The sequence below is a fragment of the Schistocerca serialis genome, chromosome 3 (assembly GCF_023864345.2).
Source record: "Schistocerca serialis cubense isolate TAMUIC-IGC-003099 chromosome 3, iqSchSeri2.2, whole genome shotgun sequence".
Taxonomy (NCBI): domain Eukaryota; kingdom Metazoa; phylum Arthropoda; class Insecta; order Orthoptera; family Acrididae; genus Schistocerca; species Schistocerca serialis.
The window spans coordinates 619,445,281-619,467,544 of record NC_064640.1 but is presented as its reverse complement, the minus strand read 5'-3'; the positions used below and the strand labels follow the sequence as shown (position 1 = coordinate 619,467,544).

The window sequence follows — 22,264 nt, the reverse complement described above, 5'->3', positions numbered from 1 at the left end:
GACGAGAGCAATTTGGACGCAAAGGCAATAGGGCGATCATGGGAGCCAACTTTGTGCGCAAGCACAGCACCGATCCCGAAATCCGATGCATCTACCGTCAACAAAAGGGGTTTCCGGGGATCGAATGGCGTAAGGCAAGTATTAGAAAGCAACGCCGATTTCAGCTGGCGAAAGGCGCGTTCACATTCCGTCGTCCAGACGAACGGAACACTTTTACGGCGTAAACGATGAAGCGGAGCTGAAATAGAAGAGGCATTGCGCAGAAAGCGATGATAATAATTAATTTTACCCAACACACTCTGTAGCTGTTTCACATTTTGAGGGGAAGGCAATTCTTGTATGGCACGGAGGTGCTCTGGACTCGGATGTATGCCTTGGGCATTAATGACATGTCCCAGGTATGGTAAGTCACGAGCAAAAAACACACATTTGTCCTTCCTCAAGCGAAGACCATTTTGCCGCAAGACCTGAAATAATGTTCGTAAGTTCGCAAGATGATCTTCTTCGGTCTGTCCGGAGATCACTATATCGTCCAGATAGTTTGCTGCAGTAGGGACCGACGCACAAATAGTTTGTAAATATTGCTGAAACAAGGCAGGGGCGGAGGCACACCCGAATGGCAGTCTTTTGAAGCGGTACAATCCAAGATGCGTGTTAACCACCAATACGCGCTGGGATTCGTCGTCCACCGGTATTTGCAAGTACGCATCGGCTAGGTCCAACTTTGAAAAATATTTTCCCGGGCACAGTTTAGCAAAAAGATCTTCCGGGCGGGGCAAAGGAAAAGTAGCAGTCACTAGCTGTGGATTCACTGTGGCCTTGAAGTCCACGCAAAGTCTCAATTTTCCGGAAGGTTTTGGCAAAATTACTAAGGGTGAGGCCCAGAGAGAAGCTTGCACACGTTCAATTACACCCTGTGATTCGAGATCGTGTAACGTTCTTGCGACCTCATCACGCAATGCGTGGGGAACATTGCGCGCCCTGAAAAATTTCGGTTGCGCATTTACCTTCAGTTCTAAATGTGCTTCATAGTTTTTAGCGCAACCTAAGCCCGGTGCAAAAATGTCTGCAAATTCGTCACACAGCCGAGAAACACTGTCTGTAGGCACAGTCTGATTCACTGATAGGACCTGATTTACAATAGACATGTTAAACAACTTAAATAAATCGAGACCAAACAAGTTCACTGCAGAAGAAGAACGAAGAACATAAAATGACACAAGTTTTGTTTGTCCCTCGTATGTTGCAAGAAGGCTGCACTGTCCTAACACAGGAATTTTCTGTCCGGAATATGTAGTTAGCTTAACATTTGCGGAACGCAACGGAGGTTTGCCCAGTTGTTTGTACGTGTCATGATTGAGCAATGAAACTGCAGCTCCGGTATCGAGCTGGAATGGTATCACTTTGCCTTCAAAGACTAAGTCCACAAAAAGTTTATTGTCCTGCTGACGACAAGAGTGACTGTTTTGTGCAATTTGAATAGACACTGGTACAGAATCACTTGCTAATTGACGTGATTTCCGGCGACGTCGACGCACAGTTTTTGTGGGACGAACACAGTCACTGTTAGAGAAAGTGTCACAGGACGAAGTGGAATTAACGACATGAATGTCCATAGGCGAAGGTCCACGAGCCTGAGTGTCCTTGGTTCGATTCCGGCGCAAAGCAAAGGGCCTGGAATGATTGTGATTGTCTGATCTGAGCTTTTTCTGGCAAACACTTTGAACATGTCCTTTCTTATTGCAGAAAAAGCAAATAGCTTGGCGTGACGGGCAATGTTCACGCGAATGTCTAGTAGCACACCGCGGGCATGATTTCACTGCATTTGTGGGCTGGCGCGGCACACCTGGCTTAGCACGCGGCGGTCGCTGTGTCGACGTGCGCAAGGCCCGGTTACCGGGCCGCGCAGCGCGTCCAGCGGGCCGGTTAATGTTACACACGGCTGGCGAAGTTTCAAAAGATTCCTGAGCACAGTCAAGTGTGTCCTGTCTATCCAATATGTCTATCACTTGTTGAAGGGAGGGATTAACTAGTTTCAAAATTTGCTCCCGTATGCGAACATCAGAAACGTTCTGTGCAATTGCATCACGCACCATTGTATCTGAATAAGAAAGACCACAGTCACATTCAAAGGCACAGTCCCTAGTAAGTCCTTGCAATGTTGCTACCCACTCCCTATTAGTTTGACCGGCCGTACGTTTTGTACGAAAAAACGTATACCGTTTTGCAACCACATTAACTGTTTCTTTGAAATAGGCATCTAATGCAGACAAAATTTCCTCGTAGGACAGAGTTGCTACGTCTCGTCGGGGAAACAATTTCACTATCACACGGTATGTGGACACACCGACACAAGAAAGCAAAAACGGCTGCCGCTCATTACCTTGAATTCTGTAGGCAGCGAGGTGAAAGTTGATCTGGCGAGACCACTCGTGCCAGGTCTCATCGGCTGCCACGTATGGTCGAAAGGGAGGTGCAACAGCGTGTAGTGGCAGCAGTAGCGAAGAAGCGGCGGCTGCCGCATCGGTTTGAATGGTACGTTGACCCTGGACGAGCTGTCCAAGGGCATCCAGTAACGCCTGCGTCTGCTGATTCTGCAAGCGATAAAATTCGGACAGTACATCTGGAGAATGTGGCGAAGCCATGACACAATTAAATGTAAGCAATCAGAAAACACTTTAAATCGTCGCCAATGTTGTAAACGAATTAATACAAACTCTTTTGCTCGTCGCCAATAAATGTTGTGTCGGTATCTGGGCCAACACCGTGAAGTTTAGATGGCTGAAAATGCAAGCTACACTAACGCTGTAGCCGATAGGGCACGCACGGCTAAAGCAGACGGGCGTGAAGTCTGGAACATGAGAACTTATAAATGAATAAGAAGAAAAGTATGTAGATGCTTATTACTTATCTTTTTATTAGTCCTTGGAATACATCTCTCTTGAATACTCGTAAGCTATAGGCACTGATACAAATGGCGCCTTGCTAGTTCGTAGCCATTAACTTAGCTGATGGCTATTCTGTCTCTCGGCTAATGAGAGAGAAAGGCTTCGTACATCTGGTCGGTAGCTAGGTTCTCGTACAACTGGGCGGTAGCTAGGTTCTCGTACAACTGGGTCGAGTGCTCTCTCGTATCACGAGACCTGCCTTGGTGGTGGCGCTAGGTCTGCGATCACAGTGGTGACACGCGGGTCCGACATGTACTACATGGACCGCGGCCGATTTAAGCTACCACCTAGCAAGTGTGGTGTCTGGCGGTGACACCACAGTTTTCATGAATACAATGTTCGACAGTAAGAACACTGCAAGTTCTTAGACAGTAAGAACACTGCAAGTTCTTCTGAATTTTAACTATTTGTTGATCCTAGACAATGATGTTGGCTGCTGTAGCTGAGGTCTCAAACTGGGCAGAGCTCTTGCTTCACCTCACCACGAGGGTGCTGCTATGCTGAGGTGGTGTCGTGGTCTTCTGAAGGCCCTCCCATACGTAGTTGTGGATTGCAGCGAGAGCTCTCTAATGTATGTGGTATCAGTTCACATTGCCAACTTCAATGTGGCCCCACAATACCTGTACATTGTCTTATAGGGCAAATGCATGAGGGAGGGGCTGAATGCAGATAAGGAAGCAGGTAGGGTAACTGTGGCTGATGGTACCTCCCTGCCCACACCCCGGTATCCACCACAAGGTGATCCAGAAACATCGGCCAGAAAACCAGACGCAGGGTGCACCACTCACATACAAAGATGTAGACACTGTGGCCATCTGGACAGTGAGGAGATCTTCCAGAATAGTGTGATGATCTTCCAGGGTTGTTACAACCACAGACATCAGCAGCAACAGTGGCAGTGAAGTGTCCACCTCCATGGACACCACAGTGGATGCTGCTGGCTGCAACTGGTGGAGAGATGGCCACAATTGTCAATGCCTGGTCCCATGCGTGGGAGGAATGATTTTCTCCATGGGAGCTGAACATTCAAATGAACTGTTCAGCTTCACTGTTATACTGCAGATAAAAAGATGCAGTGGTCTCATTGTGTATGCCATTGCTTGCACAAAACTGTTGGAAATCGGCTGATGTGGATTTTATACCATTATTAGTCAGTGACCTCAGGAAGACCTTCAAGACAAGACAGAGCTGATACCATACTTGAAGTAAAACAAAACAAAACCACTAACAGCCATCATGTGTTCCAGAATGGATCAATGAAATCAATTTGAATGCGCTGCCTTGGTCCGAATGGATGTGGTCTTTCTAAACATCATTGCGGCAGTGCTGACTGATTTTCTGCACAAACTTTGCAACAAATGGTTTTTTACTCAGTCTGAGTATCCATGTCCTGCCATGTAGGAGGGTGATTGAGAAGTTCTTGGAATCATCACGAGAGGTCAGCGCTAGTGCAACGAGTTGTTCACGTGATATTCATTGGACTGTTGCCTATAAACACGTGCCATGTCAGTGCTCTTGGAAGAGAGCTGTGGTAGTGATATGGCTGTGTTGTTGTTCCCACGTAGTGATTTGCAAAGATGGAAAAAAATCGAGATTCGAACAATGATTAAATACTTTGTAAAGAAAGGTTTGAAGGCAAAGGACATTCACGCAGATTTCTGGAATACGTTGGGGGACTCTGTTCCTTCATATTCAACTGTTGCCAAATGGACAAATGAATTTAAATTTGGCCAGGAGGGCTTAGATGATGATCTGTGCAGTGGTCAGCCAAGATGTGTCACTACTCCAGAAATCATTGCAAAAGTGCGCAAAATGGTCAAGGAGGATCACCGATTGAAAGTGCACGAAATTTCTCATTCTTGCCAGTTGTCACCTGAAAGGATATATCACATTTTAACTGAAGAATTATAAATGAAAAAATTATCTGCAAGATGGGTGCTGTGCGACTCTTGACACTGGATCAAAAATGCATGTGAATGTACATATCGGAACAATGTTTGGTCTGTTTTAGGAGAAACAAACAAGATTTTTTGCGCTCGTTAGTGACCACAGAGGAAACCTGGGTGCTCTACTATACCTCAGAGACAAAACAACAGTCAAAGCAGTGGAAACATGCTGATTCTCTGCCACCAAAGAAAGCAAAGACAATTCCTACGGCGGGAAAGGTCGTGGCATCAGTGTTCTGGGATGCGAAGGGGATTCTGTTTGTAGATTAAATCCCCACTGGGCAAACAATTGCTGGAGAATATTATGCTATCGTCCTGGACAAATTGCAATAAAAGATATGCGAAAAAAGACCAGGTTTATCAAGGAAGAAAGTCATCTTCCATCTAGACAATGTATGCCTGAATGCATGTGCCATCGCCATGGCAAAATTACACGAACTAAGGTATGAATTGTTGCCACACACACCTTGTTCACCTGATATGGCTCCATCAGAGTTCCATCTCTTCCAGACTTTCATCCACTGAAAATTTTTCTTGGTGGACGAAGACTCACTTCAAATGAAGAATTGATAATTGGAGTGGACACCATTGTGCAGGCCTGGAGGAAACTCATTTTCGAGATGGGATAAAGGCACTGAAACATCATTGAACCAAGTGCATTAATCTACAAGGAGACTACATTGAAAAATAAAAAAAGTTCCAGTGATGTAAGTACTTTTTTCCTATTCCGTTCTGAGAACCTTTCAAACCACTCTCGTGCAATGAAGGTAGGCAAGTTGCTTTGTGCGAACTTTGCTCCCTATGACCTTGGTGAATACAATCCATGCATTGTTGTTCTCTCTATGCAGGATCAGAACACCTGAGTGTGCGGAAAGTGTGTGATGAGGCCACAAATAGTGTCACACCACTGGATGGGTAATTTCTTTCAAGGTGCATGGCCATCCATGTTTCACGTATTGCAAAACGACCTCAAGAGCTGCATCGGAAGCAATTTATGCAGCAACATGCTGAAAGTAAAGAGGAAAAGTATGAAGACATTTAATAACATAAGAACTGATTCGAAAACGTGATTCCTCAGACAAATCAAACACCGACCGGTAACCAAGACAATGTGTCAGCATTTGAATGTTGGGCAGTGGGCCTGCACAACAGTTCATACTGATGATTAGATAATATCAGAGCCCAAAGTTGCAATTTTTTGCCCTGTCAGAGATGGGCAGGCTTGGCAGTATTGAACTGGGCTGTCAAAGGCAAACGATCTGTCAGCAAATAAAACTTCTGACAGTGCAAATACTGGTGGAATTTTGTAAAACCATAGAAAAAGCCAAGCACCTCTTTTTGAAACTGACCGTAGTTACACTGTACTTTGTTAAGAGTTTTTGGGGCAAAAGCAATAGGTCTGTCAGGAGAACCAATTTTATGGAAGAGCACCGCTTCGATCCCACAAGAAGATGCATCACGAACTAGGTCAAAGTGAATCAAACATATATGACTGAACACTGCCTCTTTCAGTTGCTGAAATGCATTCTGGCATTCTTTGGGCCACACAAAAGGAACATTTTTTCCTGGCGCATTCGGTTAAGCAGAGCAACAATTTGTGCAGAGTTAGGAATATGTTTTATATAATAGGTGAGCCACCTCATGTTTGATTAGATCCCCCTTACAGGGTGTTAGCAGGTCTGTAACCACAGCCAAGTCCAGTTTAATGGGATACAACCTTTGCATTTATTAAGTGACCTAAATAGGTCAATCCTTCCTGGAAGAAGGAGCACATGTCCTTGTTGTGCTCTAAGTCAGCAGTTGAAAGAACTTGAAACAAACAGTCTAAATTTGCTAAATGTTCGGCAGGTTTATGACCACAGTACCATCTAAATAGTTTGTACAAGGAGGGACTTCTGCTGGTAATTGTTCCAGGAACTGTTGAAAAATTGCAGTAGTTGTCTTTGAAACTGGAACATACCCTAGCGAGTGTGTATCAAAATATTGCTTGGACTGTTCATCCAACGGTAACTGTATGTATGCCTCTCGCAAATCTGTCTTTAAAAAGTATCTGTCCTGTCTAGTATGTCCATCAATCTATCCAGATGGGGAAGAGGAAAAGAATCCACCACAGTTTGTGGGCTTACTGTTGCCTTAGTCTGCACACAAATGTAAACCACCTGAAGGATTCTTCAGAATGACCAAGGGTGATGCCCATTGGCATGCTTGAATGGGTTGGATAACACCACTGCCTTGCTATCTCGTAGTTTCCGGGCAACTTGCCTATGTATTGCATGAGGGACATGTCGTGTGAGAAAGTCATAGCTGTGAATTGTCTTTCACAGTGATGAGAGCTACGAAGTCTCTTGCCCTTTCTATACCTGGTTCAGATAGCTCCTTGCACTTATTACACAACTCAGAAAAATTAGCGTGCAGCACAGAAACACTGATTTGTAACACATTATTTTCAAGACACAAGTTGAACAAATCATATAATTTTAACCCAAAAATATTTGCACTGTTTTTAGAATTGAGTACATGAAAAGAAACACACTTTGCCACACTCTGGAAAGTTGCTGGCGAACAACACATGCCAAGGACTGGAATTTCTTGTCAGTTGTAGGAAGACAAAATAGAAATAGGCTGCTGTAGCTGTGAGTTAAGGTATCAATTCTGGCTTAGGTGTCATTACTTATCCGGGAAACAGAAGCACCAATGCCCAACTGCAATTTAATTGTCTTTTGTTTCACTTGCAACTGAACAAAAAGTTTGTTTGCCTGTCTGCATGTAGCAGCAGAAGACTTCCACGATATAGAAGTACATAGTTCAGCTCCACCTGAGTGGCATGGCCTGTAAAGTGTACACTTGTGGACAGTGTTGCTGTGGCTGCTGTGCACTATCATGATGGCAGCTATCGCCTTTGGCTTGCCTGCCTCGTAAACACACAATTTGAATGCAGGAAATTTTTTCAGTCATGCCTCGAAAACTACTGAGGACACGACTTTATCCACGAGGTTTGTAACACATGCTGTGTGCTATGAGACTGCAAGTTTCTACTTCTAATGCTCTTACTGTTTTTACTGTTTGTTTGAGCTCTTTTCTGAACTAATTGAACACTATGCTATGTTTTAGACTGAGTGTCAGATACATTCTGTGTAATGGCATCACATAACACAATGTCACTATAATTATTTCTACATGAACATTTAAATTTGCAATGCCTGGAGAGACCTTGGAGCTCTGCTATCCTCTGTTTGACTGTTTGAGCAGGCTGCTGCTTCAGATGAAAAAATTCAAATTGTACAGCTGCTACATGGATTTGACTGTCAAAATATTCATTTAGCAGCTTAACAAGATCATCGTACATGACTTTCTCAGGAACAGTTTATCCATGGAGAGTAATACAGAGGTGATACACTTCGGGACCAACAATGGACAAAAAGTAAGCATTGGACTCTGACCCTGTTATTTTGTGGATAGCAAAGTGTGCCTCTAATTATGACCTGTAGTCAAACCATTCTTCGTCCTGGCTATGGTACGGGCAGAATTTCAGAGCAGCTTCTGGCAGCAATGCTGCTTGCTTCTTTAGTAAAGAAATCAATGGGGTGACAGTGAGCAGCAAGCATTCTATCTGCTCCACTTGAAAGTGTGCAGGTTTGGTTAAAGACATTTCCTGTGGCAACTTGTACTTTTTGAAGTACAGGAGAATACACACTAATAGAACTGACTAGAAGCAGACCTACAAAACGTAGAAAAAAGAGATGTGTTCTAATTTGATGAGCATTCTCCCAGAGCAATCAAAGTACCCACAGCTGTGGCCGGATGAAAGTAGTTTTCCCTGGTCATAACAAATGGCAACGATGATAGATGTTTAGGCAGCTTTGTTCCATTCCAGGTGCCACCTGGAATGGAACAAAGCTGCCTTAACGTCTATCATTGTCGCCATTTGTTATGACCAGGGAAAACTACTTTCATCTGGCCACAGCTGTGAGTACTTTGATTGCTCTGGGAGAAGGCTCATCAAATTAGAACACATGAAATATTAATTCATTTTATTACCTAAATGAACAAAATATTTACTTTCCTTTGCCACAGGAGTACCTGACCATCTACAACTATCATTGACTAACAAAGCATCACTTGATGCACTAAATAACAAACTGTTCTCTTGAGGTACAGTGTTCAACAGTAAGAACAGTAAAAGCTCATGTGAACTTTAACTACTCATTGGTCCTAGACAATATTTGTGATTGCTGTAGCTGAGGTCTCAAACTGGGCAGGGCTCTTGCCAGCTAGACCTATATTGACCACAGCATCACCTCTGGATGATACAAGTTTAGTGAGTATGAGGATGAATTGTCGAATCTCCTTAGCCATCACAGTAACCAGATCTCAATAATATTGAGCCTATGTTGTTAACTTAGGAGGAAGGGTGTGTGATCACTATCTACCTCCATCATCGCAACCTGAATTTGCCACTATTTTGTAGGAAGAATGGTATAAGATTCACTTGAAAACCATAAAGGACCTGTATTTATCCATTCCACGATGAGTGGAAGGTGTTTTAATGCCCACCATTTTCCTACATCATATTAGGCATGGTGATGTGTTATGTTTCTTATGTTTCTGTATTTTTGTCCACCTCCTTTATGTAAAAGTGACAAATAATATTGTCATCCATGTGAAGTTTTTATTCAGTTTATTTAAATGGAGAGTGACATCAGCCAAGGAAGCTAGTTTCCGTAGTCATTCTTCATCTAACAAGACTTCCAAAAGCTGTTTTTATCACTTCGAAATCTTTCAGTGTCTCTCCTCAAGAATTGCGTGCTACTTTAAAAAACTATTGCTCAAACACAGGCCAGATTAAATCCGTTAGCGGGCTAGAAGCAACCTGCTGGGTGTATTTTGGAGACCCTTGATGTAGACGGTTCCTGCAAGATATTTTCTCTACTTGAACCATATATTACTTGAATTTTTGTTGTACTTGTCTGTGGAAAGTGATTTTTAAGAGTACGTTGTGTGAACTGGAAGTAATATCCTGACACCCAGACAGTAGCCTGTCACTACTTTTCTGTGAAAGTACTTAAGAGTGCATCATTGGCAGAGGGGCAGAGGATCTTACATGTATATTAACAAATAGTTGTGAATGACGTGAATTGTTGCATAAATTTCCACTAAAGAGAGATTCTCCATTCTCCTGGAGAAGATTTTTATAAATTTCTTAGTTTTTTTTTTTTTTAAATTATGTATGTATTGTTAGGTAGTCATCAATCTCATTTCCAAATTTTTTCAGGCAATGTTAATCTACATACAACAATTTTAACTTCATACAAAAAGAGTGAAATTTGTTTGCTGTGGCAATTAGTTTAAATTTATGTGGGCTGTATTGTTATAGCTTCACCAAATGCCTGAGCCCTTCAGTCTGCAGAATTTGCTAATTCACACTGTACATGTTTGTTAGAAGTGAAGCAGTGTATATATACTCATCATGTAGTATATAATTTAACTGTTGATAAGTATTGCCTACAGAATATGAATGTGGCAATAATGCAGCAGCAGTATTTTCTTATTTTACTGTGCTGCTTATAAAGGCTTGTTTCCAATTCTGCAATTTGAATCTTCAGTATGAATTGGAATTATTTCAACAATATCTTAATGTTTGCACCTCACAATGTACAACATAGTCTTCCTGTATCATGCACTATCACTCATTAACAGTGCCCTGCTGATGAAGACTACTGGAACATGTCTGAGGTGCATTGGAATGATATATCTTGAACCTTATGATCTTTTCTTTGGTTACTAGCAGAAATTTGGAAACAATTAATCATGCAGAAACAAATGTGTTCATTACATGTGTTGTGAATTGCACATACTTAGGTTTCCAAGAAGCTTTCACTGAGATACTGCAAAAGATATTGCGTTAATTTGTCACTGAGATGAAGATGTCTTGATGGGTAGGACAGAGCACAGTGTATCAGATACAGACACATAATCATACACAGAGGTAACTTGATATAGTTCATTAGAAACTGTCATAAATGGCAGTACTATTCATGTTGTATAGCAACAGCATAACAGCATTGTAACCTGCTTTTGTTTATTTATTTTTCAAATAATAGTAGTGATCAGTGGTACACTTTCATCTGAATAATTTTGCACAAGATCTCTTCAGAGCTCGACAGAATTGGAGCTTGGTGCACACATTGGCATCTGCTTCTAAATGAATAAAAAATTAAAATTGTACTTTTCAGTAAGTGGCTACATACAACTGGAGCAACTGAGAGAAACTGTTTATGAAGATATGAAATAAGTAAGTCACATAGTTTCAGGAGTGCTTAAAGCATGGGACCATTAGAGTGCATAGGATCAGTATCAGTTTACTTGCATATTGACAAGAGGCTGCTGAACATAATTTGGATCACAATCATTATTCTTCTTGTGCCCCTCTCTGTGGAAGGAAAAAACAACATAAAATAAGGGGTGGTATTCACTTGACTGATCTTCACAATATGATGATTAGAATAATCACATTACAATAATGATAAGGGACAGCTGAAACCGCATTATAACTACTATTGAGGCATGCAGTGTAAAAATTTTCTTATACCCCTGCACATTCTGTATACCAATTTCAGATAAATGAGGTATTTTTAAATTTTGTATAAGTCATAACTGGTCTAATGGTTGTAGATGCAGCACCATTGCTGTAACTTGTATCCTTAGGAAACAATGAAAGGCACATTTTACAATTTTTGGAGAGATTCTGTCAGTTTTCAGTGGACGTTTCAATAAATGTCTATAGAGTTGGAATATTCTGTTATGCTTTGCAGGATGTTGTATCTTTGTTAACACATTAAACAGTCTTATTTCGTGTAACTTATTTACAGATGGTACCTTCATCGTGCCACGAGAGATGTGGCTTGAGATATTCCACTATTTAAGCCCAAAAGATCTCTGCAGGTGTGCCCAGGTTTGCAAATTATTCAACTCGATAGCTTATAGGCAGGAATTCTGGAAGGGATTGTACATACCATATTGGACAAAAGGTAAATATTAAACTTCCTTAATTTAAAGCAGTACAGTGTTCTTTTAAAATTTATTGTAAAATAATTGTAGCATCTGAAGCTCTTGTGAGACTGAAAATAGGTATATCACACCAAATAAATTTTTCAACTCACTGGATTGCGTGCATCTGTGTGTTCTTGTATTAATACACTGATGTGCAAAACTTAAGAACGAAGATAGCTTTCACATGGTGTGTCACTGCCAAGCAACATAGCTGATGGAAACTTGGACCATACATAGAAAGAACTACTGTAGTATAGTACAGAAGACAACTGAAAGAAATACACAATGAGACGAATAGAAATGACACTTTTATTCAAAGACAAAATTTACACTGAAGTTGTACGTACATATTCATAATGGTCTCCTCGACATTATAAAAGACGGCCCATGGTTATTAATAGAGTGCGAGGTCACCATGGATAGGAATGCAGGTTCTGCAAAGTGCTCTCAAACTGGCCACAAGATTGGTAAGGAGTTCTTGTTGTGGAGCATTTCATTCCTCCATCCGTATTGTTAACAACTGCTGGACAGCTGTTAGTGCATGTGGACATGCTGCAGTATGTCTCCCGAAAATGCTCGCATGTGCTTGATAGGATTTAAATCGGGGGACTGGACAAGCCAGTCCATTCACCACATAGCCTCTTGTTACAAGAGCTCCTCCGCTTACAATCTGCGTAGTTAGATTTGGTTGTGCACTGTCATCCATAAAAATAAAGTCCAGTTGAGTGGGCCCCTGAAATGATACATCTAGAGAATTTATTGATTTAGCGTATGGCTCATAACATCACAGTAAAAATTACAGAAACAACACGATTTAAGAAAAATCACATATGTATAAACAGAGCAATAAATAACAGTTTGTATATAAGAACACCGCCAATTGTAAATTTACACTCACAGAAGAGCAATCACAAGCAGACGTCCAGCTTAGATAATAGATAGTCGATTGCCTCTTGGGTCGCCATTAGGAAATCCCATGGGTCACCCTCGTATGCCCTTCATGGGCATTCCTGAACAATGTGTTTGACTGTCTGTCTCTCAGCGCCACAGTCACAAGCGGCCGAAGGAAGAATACCCCATCTGTTTAAGGAGTCGGCGCATCTCCCACAGTTGGTTCTGATGCGATTAAGAGTTGACCAAACTTTGCGAGGGCAGTCAAATCATCTAGAGAAAGAGTACAGTGTCATAATATGTTTATCAGTGAGTTTACTGCGTTCAAACATTTGGAGATAAGTACAAAAATGCAACATTATGCCTCTCCACTACATAACATCTGGGCCACCAAGAAATCATATCCAACAATGTTCCTGGGTGCATTTTGTGTTCCCACCTCTTGCCATATGAGGGTAAGTCCCAGATTGTCGAACGTGATCATTTTGGTGGTTCAGGTGTCATGTTGTGGGGAGGCATAATTTTGCTTGGGCATACCTACCACCAAATCTTTGAACACAGTATGCTCACTGGCCAATGTTATGGTGACACTTTACTTCTTTCTCATGTGTATCAAAAAGACAATCTGCCCTGGCTTCATTTTTACAGATGGCAATGCATGACCGCATTGACCAGCACAGGTGGAGGTGTGCTTGCAATGACAGGATATTCAGCGAATGAACTAGCGTGCCCATTCCCTGACTTAAATCCCATCAAGCATGTGTGGGGCGCTTTGGGGAAATGTATTGCAGCACATCACATGCACCAATGACCATCTGGCAGTTGTCAACCACACTAGTGGTTGAAGGGACTGCCCTACCACAAGAACTCTTCACCAGTCTTGTGGCCAGCATGCAAGCACGTTGCAGAGCATGCATGGCCGTTCTTGGTGATCACACATCCTATTAAGATCTGTGTCCTGTCTTTTGTGTTGTCTAGGGGACCATATTGAAACATGTGACTTCAGTGTAATTACTGTCTTTGAATAAAAGTGTCATTTCTGTTCATCTCATTTTGTATTTCTTTAAGATGCCTTCTTTACTATACTTGAGCTGTTCTGTGTATCTATAGTTCAAGTTTCATTGAGCTATGTTACTTAGCAGTGACATTATGTGAAAGGTACTTTCATCCTTGAGTTTGGCATACCAGTGTGTTTGTAATATCGGTAGGAGTTCAGGCAGGCAATTTATTTATTATTATTGTTAAATTAAAAGTAGACTAAGCTATCTTACAGAGTCCATCAGAGAGAGAGAGAGAGAGAGAGAGAGAGAGAGAGAGAGAGGGGTGGGGGGGGGGGGGGGGGGGGAACGGGGAGTAACAATCTCAGCTGAGCTGTGTAGTGAGATACAAAAGAAGAAGGGGTAGGAAGAGGAAGATGGTGTGTTGTTGACTGTGAGAGTGTGCACGGACATCATGAGGACAGGATAAATGGGCTGCTATGTGCAGCAAAGGGAGGCTGTGGCCCAGGGAGGGGGAGAGAAGCAGGGAAGGGGGGTAGGACTGTGCAGGAGTGTGGGGGGAGGGGGAGGGGGAGACAGAAGGCATGTGAGGCTGGAGTGGGAGCAGGATAGGGCATAGAGACAAGTGGAGGCAGGGAATAGGGGAGGATCAGGCCAGGGGCATTACGGGAACAAGGGATATGTCGCAGGGAGAGTTCCCTACAATCCAATTCAGAAAAGCTTGTGTTGGTAGGAAGAATCTGGATGGCACAGGTTGTAAAGCAGTCATTGAAGTCCTGCACACTGTTTTGAATGGCACGCTCAGCAACTGGGTGATACAGAGAGATGGCTTGTTAGTGTGCTTGCCCGTGGGAATGCCTCAGTGTTGGCAGCTAAGTGGTAGACCACATGAATGCTTTCACAGGTGGCCCTTCCTTTAATGGCATGGGTGATATTTGTGACAGGACTTGGAGTAGTAGGTGCTAATCAGTGGAGGTGTGGGACAGGTCTTGCTTCTGGGTCTGTTACAGGGATATGAGCTTTGGTGCAAGGGGGTTGGGAAAAAGTGTGGAGTGGGTATGGGCAAAGATACTGCATAGTTTGGGTGGACAGAGGAATAATGCTGTTGAGGGGGAGGGGTACCTTACGAGAATATTTCAGAATATTTCTGTTTTCAGGGCCTGCTGAAAGATAGTTGAAACACAGGCAAAGAACACAATTCGCTTGCCCCCTCCCCTTTCCCCAGTACATTTGCATTGTCCTTCCTTTTTCTTCTTCTTGTGTGTGTGTGTGTGCGGGGGGGGGGGGGGGGGGGGGACATTCGCAGGTGGTTGTGTTTCCATCTCTGAAGGTAGAGTTTGTCTTATAGCTTAGTTTCCTTGTAAATGTTCTTTTAGATGTGTGGGTCTGCTGCTCAGTGTTAAGTTGCAATTTATCCTAATTCTTATTGATGGTGTTGGTTACAGGATTTTAAGTTGTTCACTATTTGTAATATCTTATTTCTGATAATACTGCCTTCCTAAGTAAATTGCACAATTTTATTGCAGAGCTATGGAAAAACAAATATAAGAAAATGCCATTGGTTTGTCACTCAACTTGAATTAAAGGGTGATTAGCATTTATTTGTTTAGTAATAATTAAGAGAATAACACCCCTTTCTAACAGGTAGCATCTTAAAATGTTATCTTCTTTTTTAGCACTTATCTTATGATAAACATTTTGGTCTTCCCACTTTGACTATATTTGAAGAAATTTTCTCCATATCCAAACTCAAAATAGTTATTTACATTCATTTTCATATGTCCATGTGTCCTAGAGTTCTCATATAGGGAACATGTTTTAGTAAGTTTTTCACCAGAACAATGAGAGATTTTGCATCAGCTGACTTCTACGAAGACCATTGTGCTGTGTGATGTCACATCAACAATATAACTAACTAAACTGAGCAGATATCTACAAATACAATAATTTTTAACACCTTGGATAAAATTTATGTGCTGTAATATTCTCCAGTCCCATCAGTTTGTCATCTCAAAATAAAATTGATATTTGACGATTCTGCATCAATCTCATTGTATTAAGGAGTATTATGGGCTATTTTTTATTGTGATTTCTTCATTTATCTATGTCTATAAAAGTGTTGCTGTCAGATTTTTTGCCATGTACTGTACGGACGTTCTTGTCTCATTTATTTATCCATTCATTTAACCTGGCAAGATTAGGGCCATCAGGCCCCCTCTTGCACCTAACCAGGCATTAGCAGGACATTTAATTGCACTAAGAGTGCAGGGCAGCTTGTTCCAGAGGTGAACAGGGCAGCTTGTTCCAGAGGTGAACAGCAGTGACAGTGAAAGAGTTTGCCAGTGTTTTTGTTTTATGAATTGGCATATCTAGGATACTAGATAGGTGAGACCTTGTGTTTATATTTATGATTGAATGAAAGATGTTTAATCTCTGAGGCGAGATACTAGGGTGCTTTCACACTGAGGAGCCAGTGAAGTAGACATAGCGTATGATAGTCACATAACATGTCCACAACCACCCTAACTGAGTTTATGATGTGCTGACATCGTCATATCAAAAAATGATACAGATGTAATGCACACAAGCATTCATGATTAGCCTTAACTGTCTTGTGCTTTCACTACTTGTACCATGTCAAATTACATCACAGCAGTGGAGGTTCAGTAGAATGAGTGATTGCATGAGTTTCTATTTCATGTCCTGTGAAAACATGTTCAGAAACATTTCGATTGCATAGAGGCAAGTCGTCTTTCATATGGTGACAGTATTCTCTGTCCAGTTTAAATGCTCATCTGAAATTACACTCCAGTTATTCACTGCTTTCTGATATGGCTTTGGGATGTCATCATGCTGAATGGCGGTTGATCGTGGAATTCTTGTTCACGGACAATATATCCCAGAGCTCTGGAAACAGTAGGTAACATGTTGATTGACCAGTATTCACAATGTGATTACGGGTTTTCTATCTTAGGAATAGGTGTGACAATGCTTCTTTTCCATGAAGTGGGATGTATTCCATTCATGAGAGAAAAATTAAATATGTATGTTAAAACAGATGTTAAGCTATTGGCTATGTTCTTGATCATGATTATGCTAATACCGTCATTACCTATTGCTTCAGAAGAAATTCTCATTGTTGCTTTTCTTGTCATTTGTATTGTTATGTGGTCTTGGTGGAAAGTATTGTGATTAGGTATGTAGGTAGGAGACCCTTGTGGGCAATAGTTCCTTGCCACATGGAAGTTGACTAGTGCAAAGAAAAATTCATTTACTTCATTAACAGAGACCTGACAGATAGTTTTATTTTTGTCTTTCCAACCCCCAAGCTGTGGAGGTTCTTCCACAGGGTCGCAGGTGTCATATTGCTGCATACAAAGAAACAAGCTCTCCTGATGTTGGCATTGCAGACTGGTTGCCTTACCTCTTTTGTAGCCTACTATATTCTTCGGAATGTTCGGGTTTTGGATTTTCCTTGAAACGTCTATGAGCAGCATCCCTATTGTTCATTATTTGGCATAATTCTGTTGTCAACCATGGAGCAGGAGGTTTTCTTACACAGATTGTGCATAGTGCCGGTTTTTTATGTAGAACAGTGAGTTTATTATTAAGTTCATGAATTTTACCATCAATTTTGGGCACTCTGATTATTTGATGCCGTGAGGTATGTGGGCAGCAGGCTGTTAGTGTCACAATCCATATGTTTAATGTTCCTACACATTATATCATGCAATTTCAGCTTTGGGAATTGCACAGAGTAGGTCATGAATATTATACCGTGTGCTGAGAGGCCTGGAGCCAAGGTTTGGCCTGTATCTGTTACTCTGTCAATCTTTTTCGTTGTGATCACACCTATAAGTTTGTGACTGTGTACCATATGGTGTGTAAGTTCCAATAAAACATGTTCATGTTGTTGCAACTAAACAAGCTTCTTAAGTTAACTGTGTCTCTCTCAACAAATCTATGTTCATGTCTCTCATTATGATGGTGTGTTTGTATTGACACTGTACTGACGGCCTGTAATTTCAACTGGAAGGTGATCCTTCAGCTGATTATTGGTGGCTTGTAGATGACACAAGCTAAGCACTTCAATTATTTCAATGAACATGAATTCAGGCCTGTCTTTCTTCAGTAGGGTTTAATGTGCTTAAGACTTTGGGTCTGAGATCAGTTCGTACATATGCCCCAACACCTCCATCTTGTTTGTTTGATCCGTCCATCATAAAAAATATATGGAAATGCCAGGTGGCTAGGGCTTCCCATCAGGTAGACTGTTCGCCTGGTGCAAGTCTTTCGAGTTGATGCCGCTTCGGCGACTTGCATGTCAATGGGGATGAAATGATGATAAGGACAACACAACACCCAGTCCCTGAGCGGAGAAGATCTCTGACCCAGCCGGGAATCAAACCCGGGCCGTTAGGTATGACATTCTGTCGCGCTGACCACTCAGCTACCAGGGGCGGCAAGAAATATATACCCTGGGAGGTGAAAAGATGCAGAGAAAGTGTGTGGTCTGAGCCACATTTCAGAGAGGAAAGTTATTTGATTATTAAATTGGTGGGAGAGGAGACTAAGTTCTTCATAATGTGCAGATAAAGATTGGATATTGGAATGAGAGCTAGTACCAGCTGTGACACATTCTGTTGGGCTGTTTGGTGGAGGCTGTCTATCTCTGCCAGGGTTTCTGCGTGCTGTTGTGGTTCTTGCTCATGACGCTGAAGCATTGTTGATTGTGAGGTGAAGATTTTCTGAGGTTACAGAGCAGTGGGAAGCAGAGTATTCATTGTGAGGAAATATGGATGAGATAGTGATGATTGTGAGGAAATATGGATGAGATAGTGATGATTTTTAAAACATTTAACCCTCTGCAATAAAGTACAGTTAAGGATGGGAAACACAGAGAAAAATGGGTTTAAGAACTACAAAATCAGCACAGAAAACTACAATTAAATTAGAAGTTACTAAAATAGCACACACGTGATTTTGTTCTTGGCAGTTTTCACCAAGAAGGTGAGCGAATGATGCAACCAGTGAAGAAAGTAGTAATTATAGTGCTAATATTACAAACAGGCAGACATCTTGGGGAAAGTGGTTAGTGGTAGCAGTAACTAAAATTCAGTAATACTACAGTTAATTTTTAATATATTTAATTTACAAGACACTGGGTACCACTGACCTGTTCAACTTGAGTGTGGTTCTTGGATGATGTATCTGCTTTTGCCAAATCAGATGTTTGATGTTCTTAAAAGTTCCTTCTCATGTTTCAGAGTTGAGATACACTCAGACACTCAACTTTCACAAGTGTGTACAGGCACTATACTGTTCAGTTAAACACAGTTCTGTTGGCCTGGCTAAAGTTTTGTGTAAGCAGACACCCCAAAAAGCATGCCATTTTTTTTTAAAAAAATGCTACAAATCAGATAGAATAATATTAATGTGTGAACTGGGAGTCTCACCTTCCATAACTAAATAAAATGTAAAACTTAATAACAAGGTCATAAATAATCGTTGCTCCCACTTGTGACAGTGCATCAGATCCATACAGTATTATGCTGCCCCTGCATGCCTGCCTGCCTGCTTCTCTTGCTCGCACAGTGACAAGAATATATAATATTCAAACTGAATTAAGTATTTGGTAAATTTCATTATTGTCAAACTGTTTTGTTGGTATGTTACTTCCTCATGCAAAGGAAGTTGTCTGCACCAGTGTGTCCTGTTAAACCATGTAGTGAAAGCTCCATAGCAGAAATTATCTTGGAAAGGTTATTAAAGAATGCTTCATAGACAGACACACAGATGTTCCCTGGTACTCAAAATTATGCCGTAGATGCTTTATTTCGCATTATGATAGAGGAAAGATTCATATGGAGTTATCTTGGTTGTAAAATGGATGTAGATGTGCCTGAATGTAAAATTTCTTGAGAAATGCTTTGTTTTATGGATGGCATATAAGCAGGAGTGCTTATATGGTGGAATGAGATGTTATCGATATCCACATTGACTTTTCCTGTATTTTTTGAAATTTTTAAGAAGATATGTTTTAAAAAGCCTTTTCTTCAAGTGAAAGAAGTCACAGAGTGGAAATCATGGCTATAAGGACGAGTGTTGTGTCTTGAGCGTAGTGTCATGCTCCATGAAACAGGAAAGCAATATCAAGGATATAATAAATTTAATGAATAAAAACATCTGCTTCGATGGTATGAAAATAAAGGCCAAGAACACAATAACAAGAGCAACACAATAGGTACAAAAGTACTGGCACAGATAGTAAAGAAACAGTGGATCACAGTAAGGTCAATCTGGCACTAAGCTCAGAGATCACTTTTTGGAGATTAAGTTTACAGAGAAAACACAGACAGTATGCTCCCTTTGGCACTAAACACTACCTGGAGCCAAGTTGAGAATGAGCACTTACTAGACACTAAGTTCAGCAATGATCAGTGCCTGGATGAAAAGTTCGTGGCCTGTAAGTCTGAGTTCTGGGTTAGGTTCAACCATATAGTACTTGAGTTTGGGGCCGACAGCTGGAACATCCAATTCTGAATAATGTCACTAATGATGAACACACTGTGCTGCTGTAGAAGCTAACATTCCTGAGTATCAGCAGACATGAGAGTCTGTAGGAAGAAAGAAAGGTGGCTTCTGACAGTTGCATTTGTCCCTAACAATGGACTTGAAGAGCAGTCCTGTTTAATGGGATGAGTAGCACACATTGCTTGGACCAGGAGAGGCTCTTGAAGCTTAACAGACTTGTGCTGTCCTGACGACAGCTTATGTAGAAACCTGTGGCAGCATACTGTTGGAACTATTTCCGTGGCACGTGGATGTGAGCAGGTTCCTTGTTGGCAGCACCCTCTGCAGGCACTGGTTTCACCTCCTGGTGGTCGGTCTTGATGGCATCATGTCATTCTTTTAATGCTGGGGTGTGCGGGGGCAGTGGCGGCTGCCCATGTGATGGAGTTACCCGAATGGTTGCTGATTTACCAAATGAGAACCTCCAACATGGCAGTGAGTGTTTGTTTGGATCCCACCCAAGCTTCATCTGTCAATATACTTAGTCCCTACCCAAGTTAATTTTTGACACTATCATGCAGACAGTACCTAATAAGTTGGCTGCTTGATAACACTACATCAAATGTTAACTGAGAAAGTTCTGTAGCACGTTGACTCATTGGGAAGCAACAGTTCTCTCGCGTCATTCATTCACATTCTCAGTAGAATGTCTTAATGGAACATTAGGTGTACTACTCATTTTCTCAATGTGCATGTTTCCATGGTTTACTCTAGATATATGACAGTGCCATTGATCAAGATCCTGTTCCAGATGTTCCTCTTGTCCACCTTCTTTGCACACCATGGTGCTGGAAGTTTTGCAATATTACTCATAATAGATACCTAGAGGCTAAGTTGAGCTTGTTGAGGTGGTAGCATATACTGTCGGGGTTGACGTAAGGCTCCCAGTTGCCTCGAAAAAGGCCTTGTGTAGTTCTGTTGTTGACCACAGGTAACCACAAGGCAGAAGGTTCCAATGATGTCACTGCCTGTACATCAGTTCAGCAGGCAACTGAACAAGGTACACAGGCCAGAGTGTCCCATTTACGATTGGATAGACAGCAGAATGTAGTGAACTGTGCTGAGAATGCAGGTTTCCTTCTACCTCTATTAAACAGGTAGCTGTGAGTAGTGATTTCCATTTGTTGTCAAAAGAATATTGAGAAAGAAGAGTCTAATATATTTGTAAGGATATTTTACACAAGTATCACAGTTACCATATTAACAATATGGTACAGTGTCGAACACTTTTCAGAAGCAAGGTATTATGTTCATGAAGGACACGTAGTTTGATGCCTATGCTGGAACAGGTTTGGCTGATAAAACACAATAGATTACACTTGCCAGTGAGTGTTCAACAAAAGTGAAAGTAACATAGCGTGCCCCCAAGGAAGTGTGATATGACTACAAGTGTACTACCCTCATATCTGCCTTACATTCAGGGGAAGGAGTAAACGAAAATAAGTCTTGTGAAAATAAGAAAATACTGTGAAATAAAAACAAAACAACAATTAAAATAAAGGCATTTTGTTCAGAAGTACGCATCTGTGGGATCAAAAATTGCTGTTGGGTAACATTCAGTACCATAATGCTCCACAGTATGCATTGAATACGCTTGTGCCTTCTTAGGCATTCTGTGCACAAAATGCTCAATACATTACTGCTGAAGCCTGCCCTACTCTTTGATGGCAGCCTTCCTCAGTATATCGTGGGATCATGCGTTGCAGTTTCCAATTGCAAAATAATAACCACAAAAAGATAAAAGAACCCAGTAGTATCCATTACAAAATCAGGGGTAAAATTATAGGGTCTGTCATATTTCTTAAATATCTAGGGGTAAAACACTTAGGTATGCCTCATAATATCATGTTGGACCTCA

General features: G+C 41.5%; 1 protein-coding gene across 1 annotated transcript in view; it reads left to right on the top strand.

Moving 5' to 3' along the window:
* The window catches only part of LOC126470505 (F-box/LRR-repeat protein 5-like), a 121,001-nt gene that overhangs the window by 76,503 nt on the left and 22,234 nt on the right, over positions 1-22,264 (top strand). Inside the window, exon 3 of the mRNA XM_050098393.1 lies at positions 11,764-11,922. Coding sequence (XP_049954350.1) covers positions 11,764-11,922 — 159 coding nt within the window. The remainder of the gene's footprint in view (positions 1-11,763; positions 11,923-22,264) is intronic.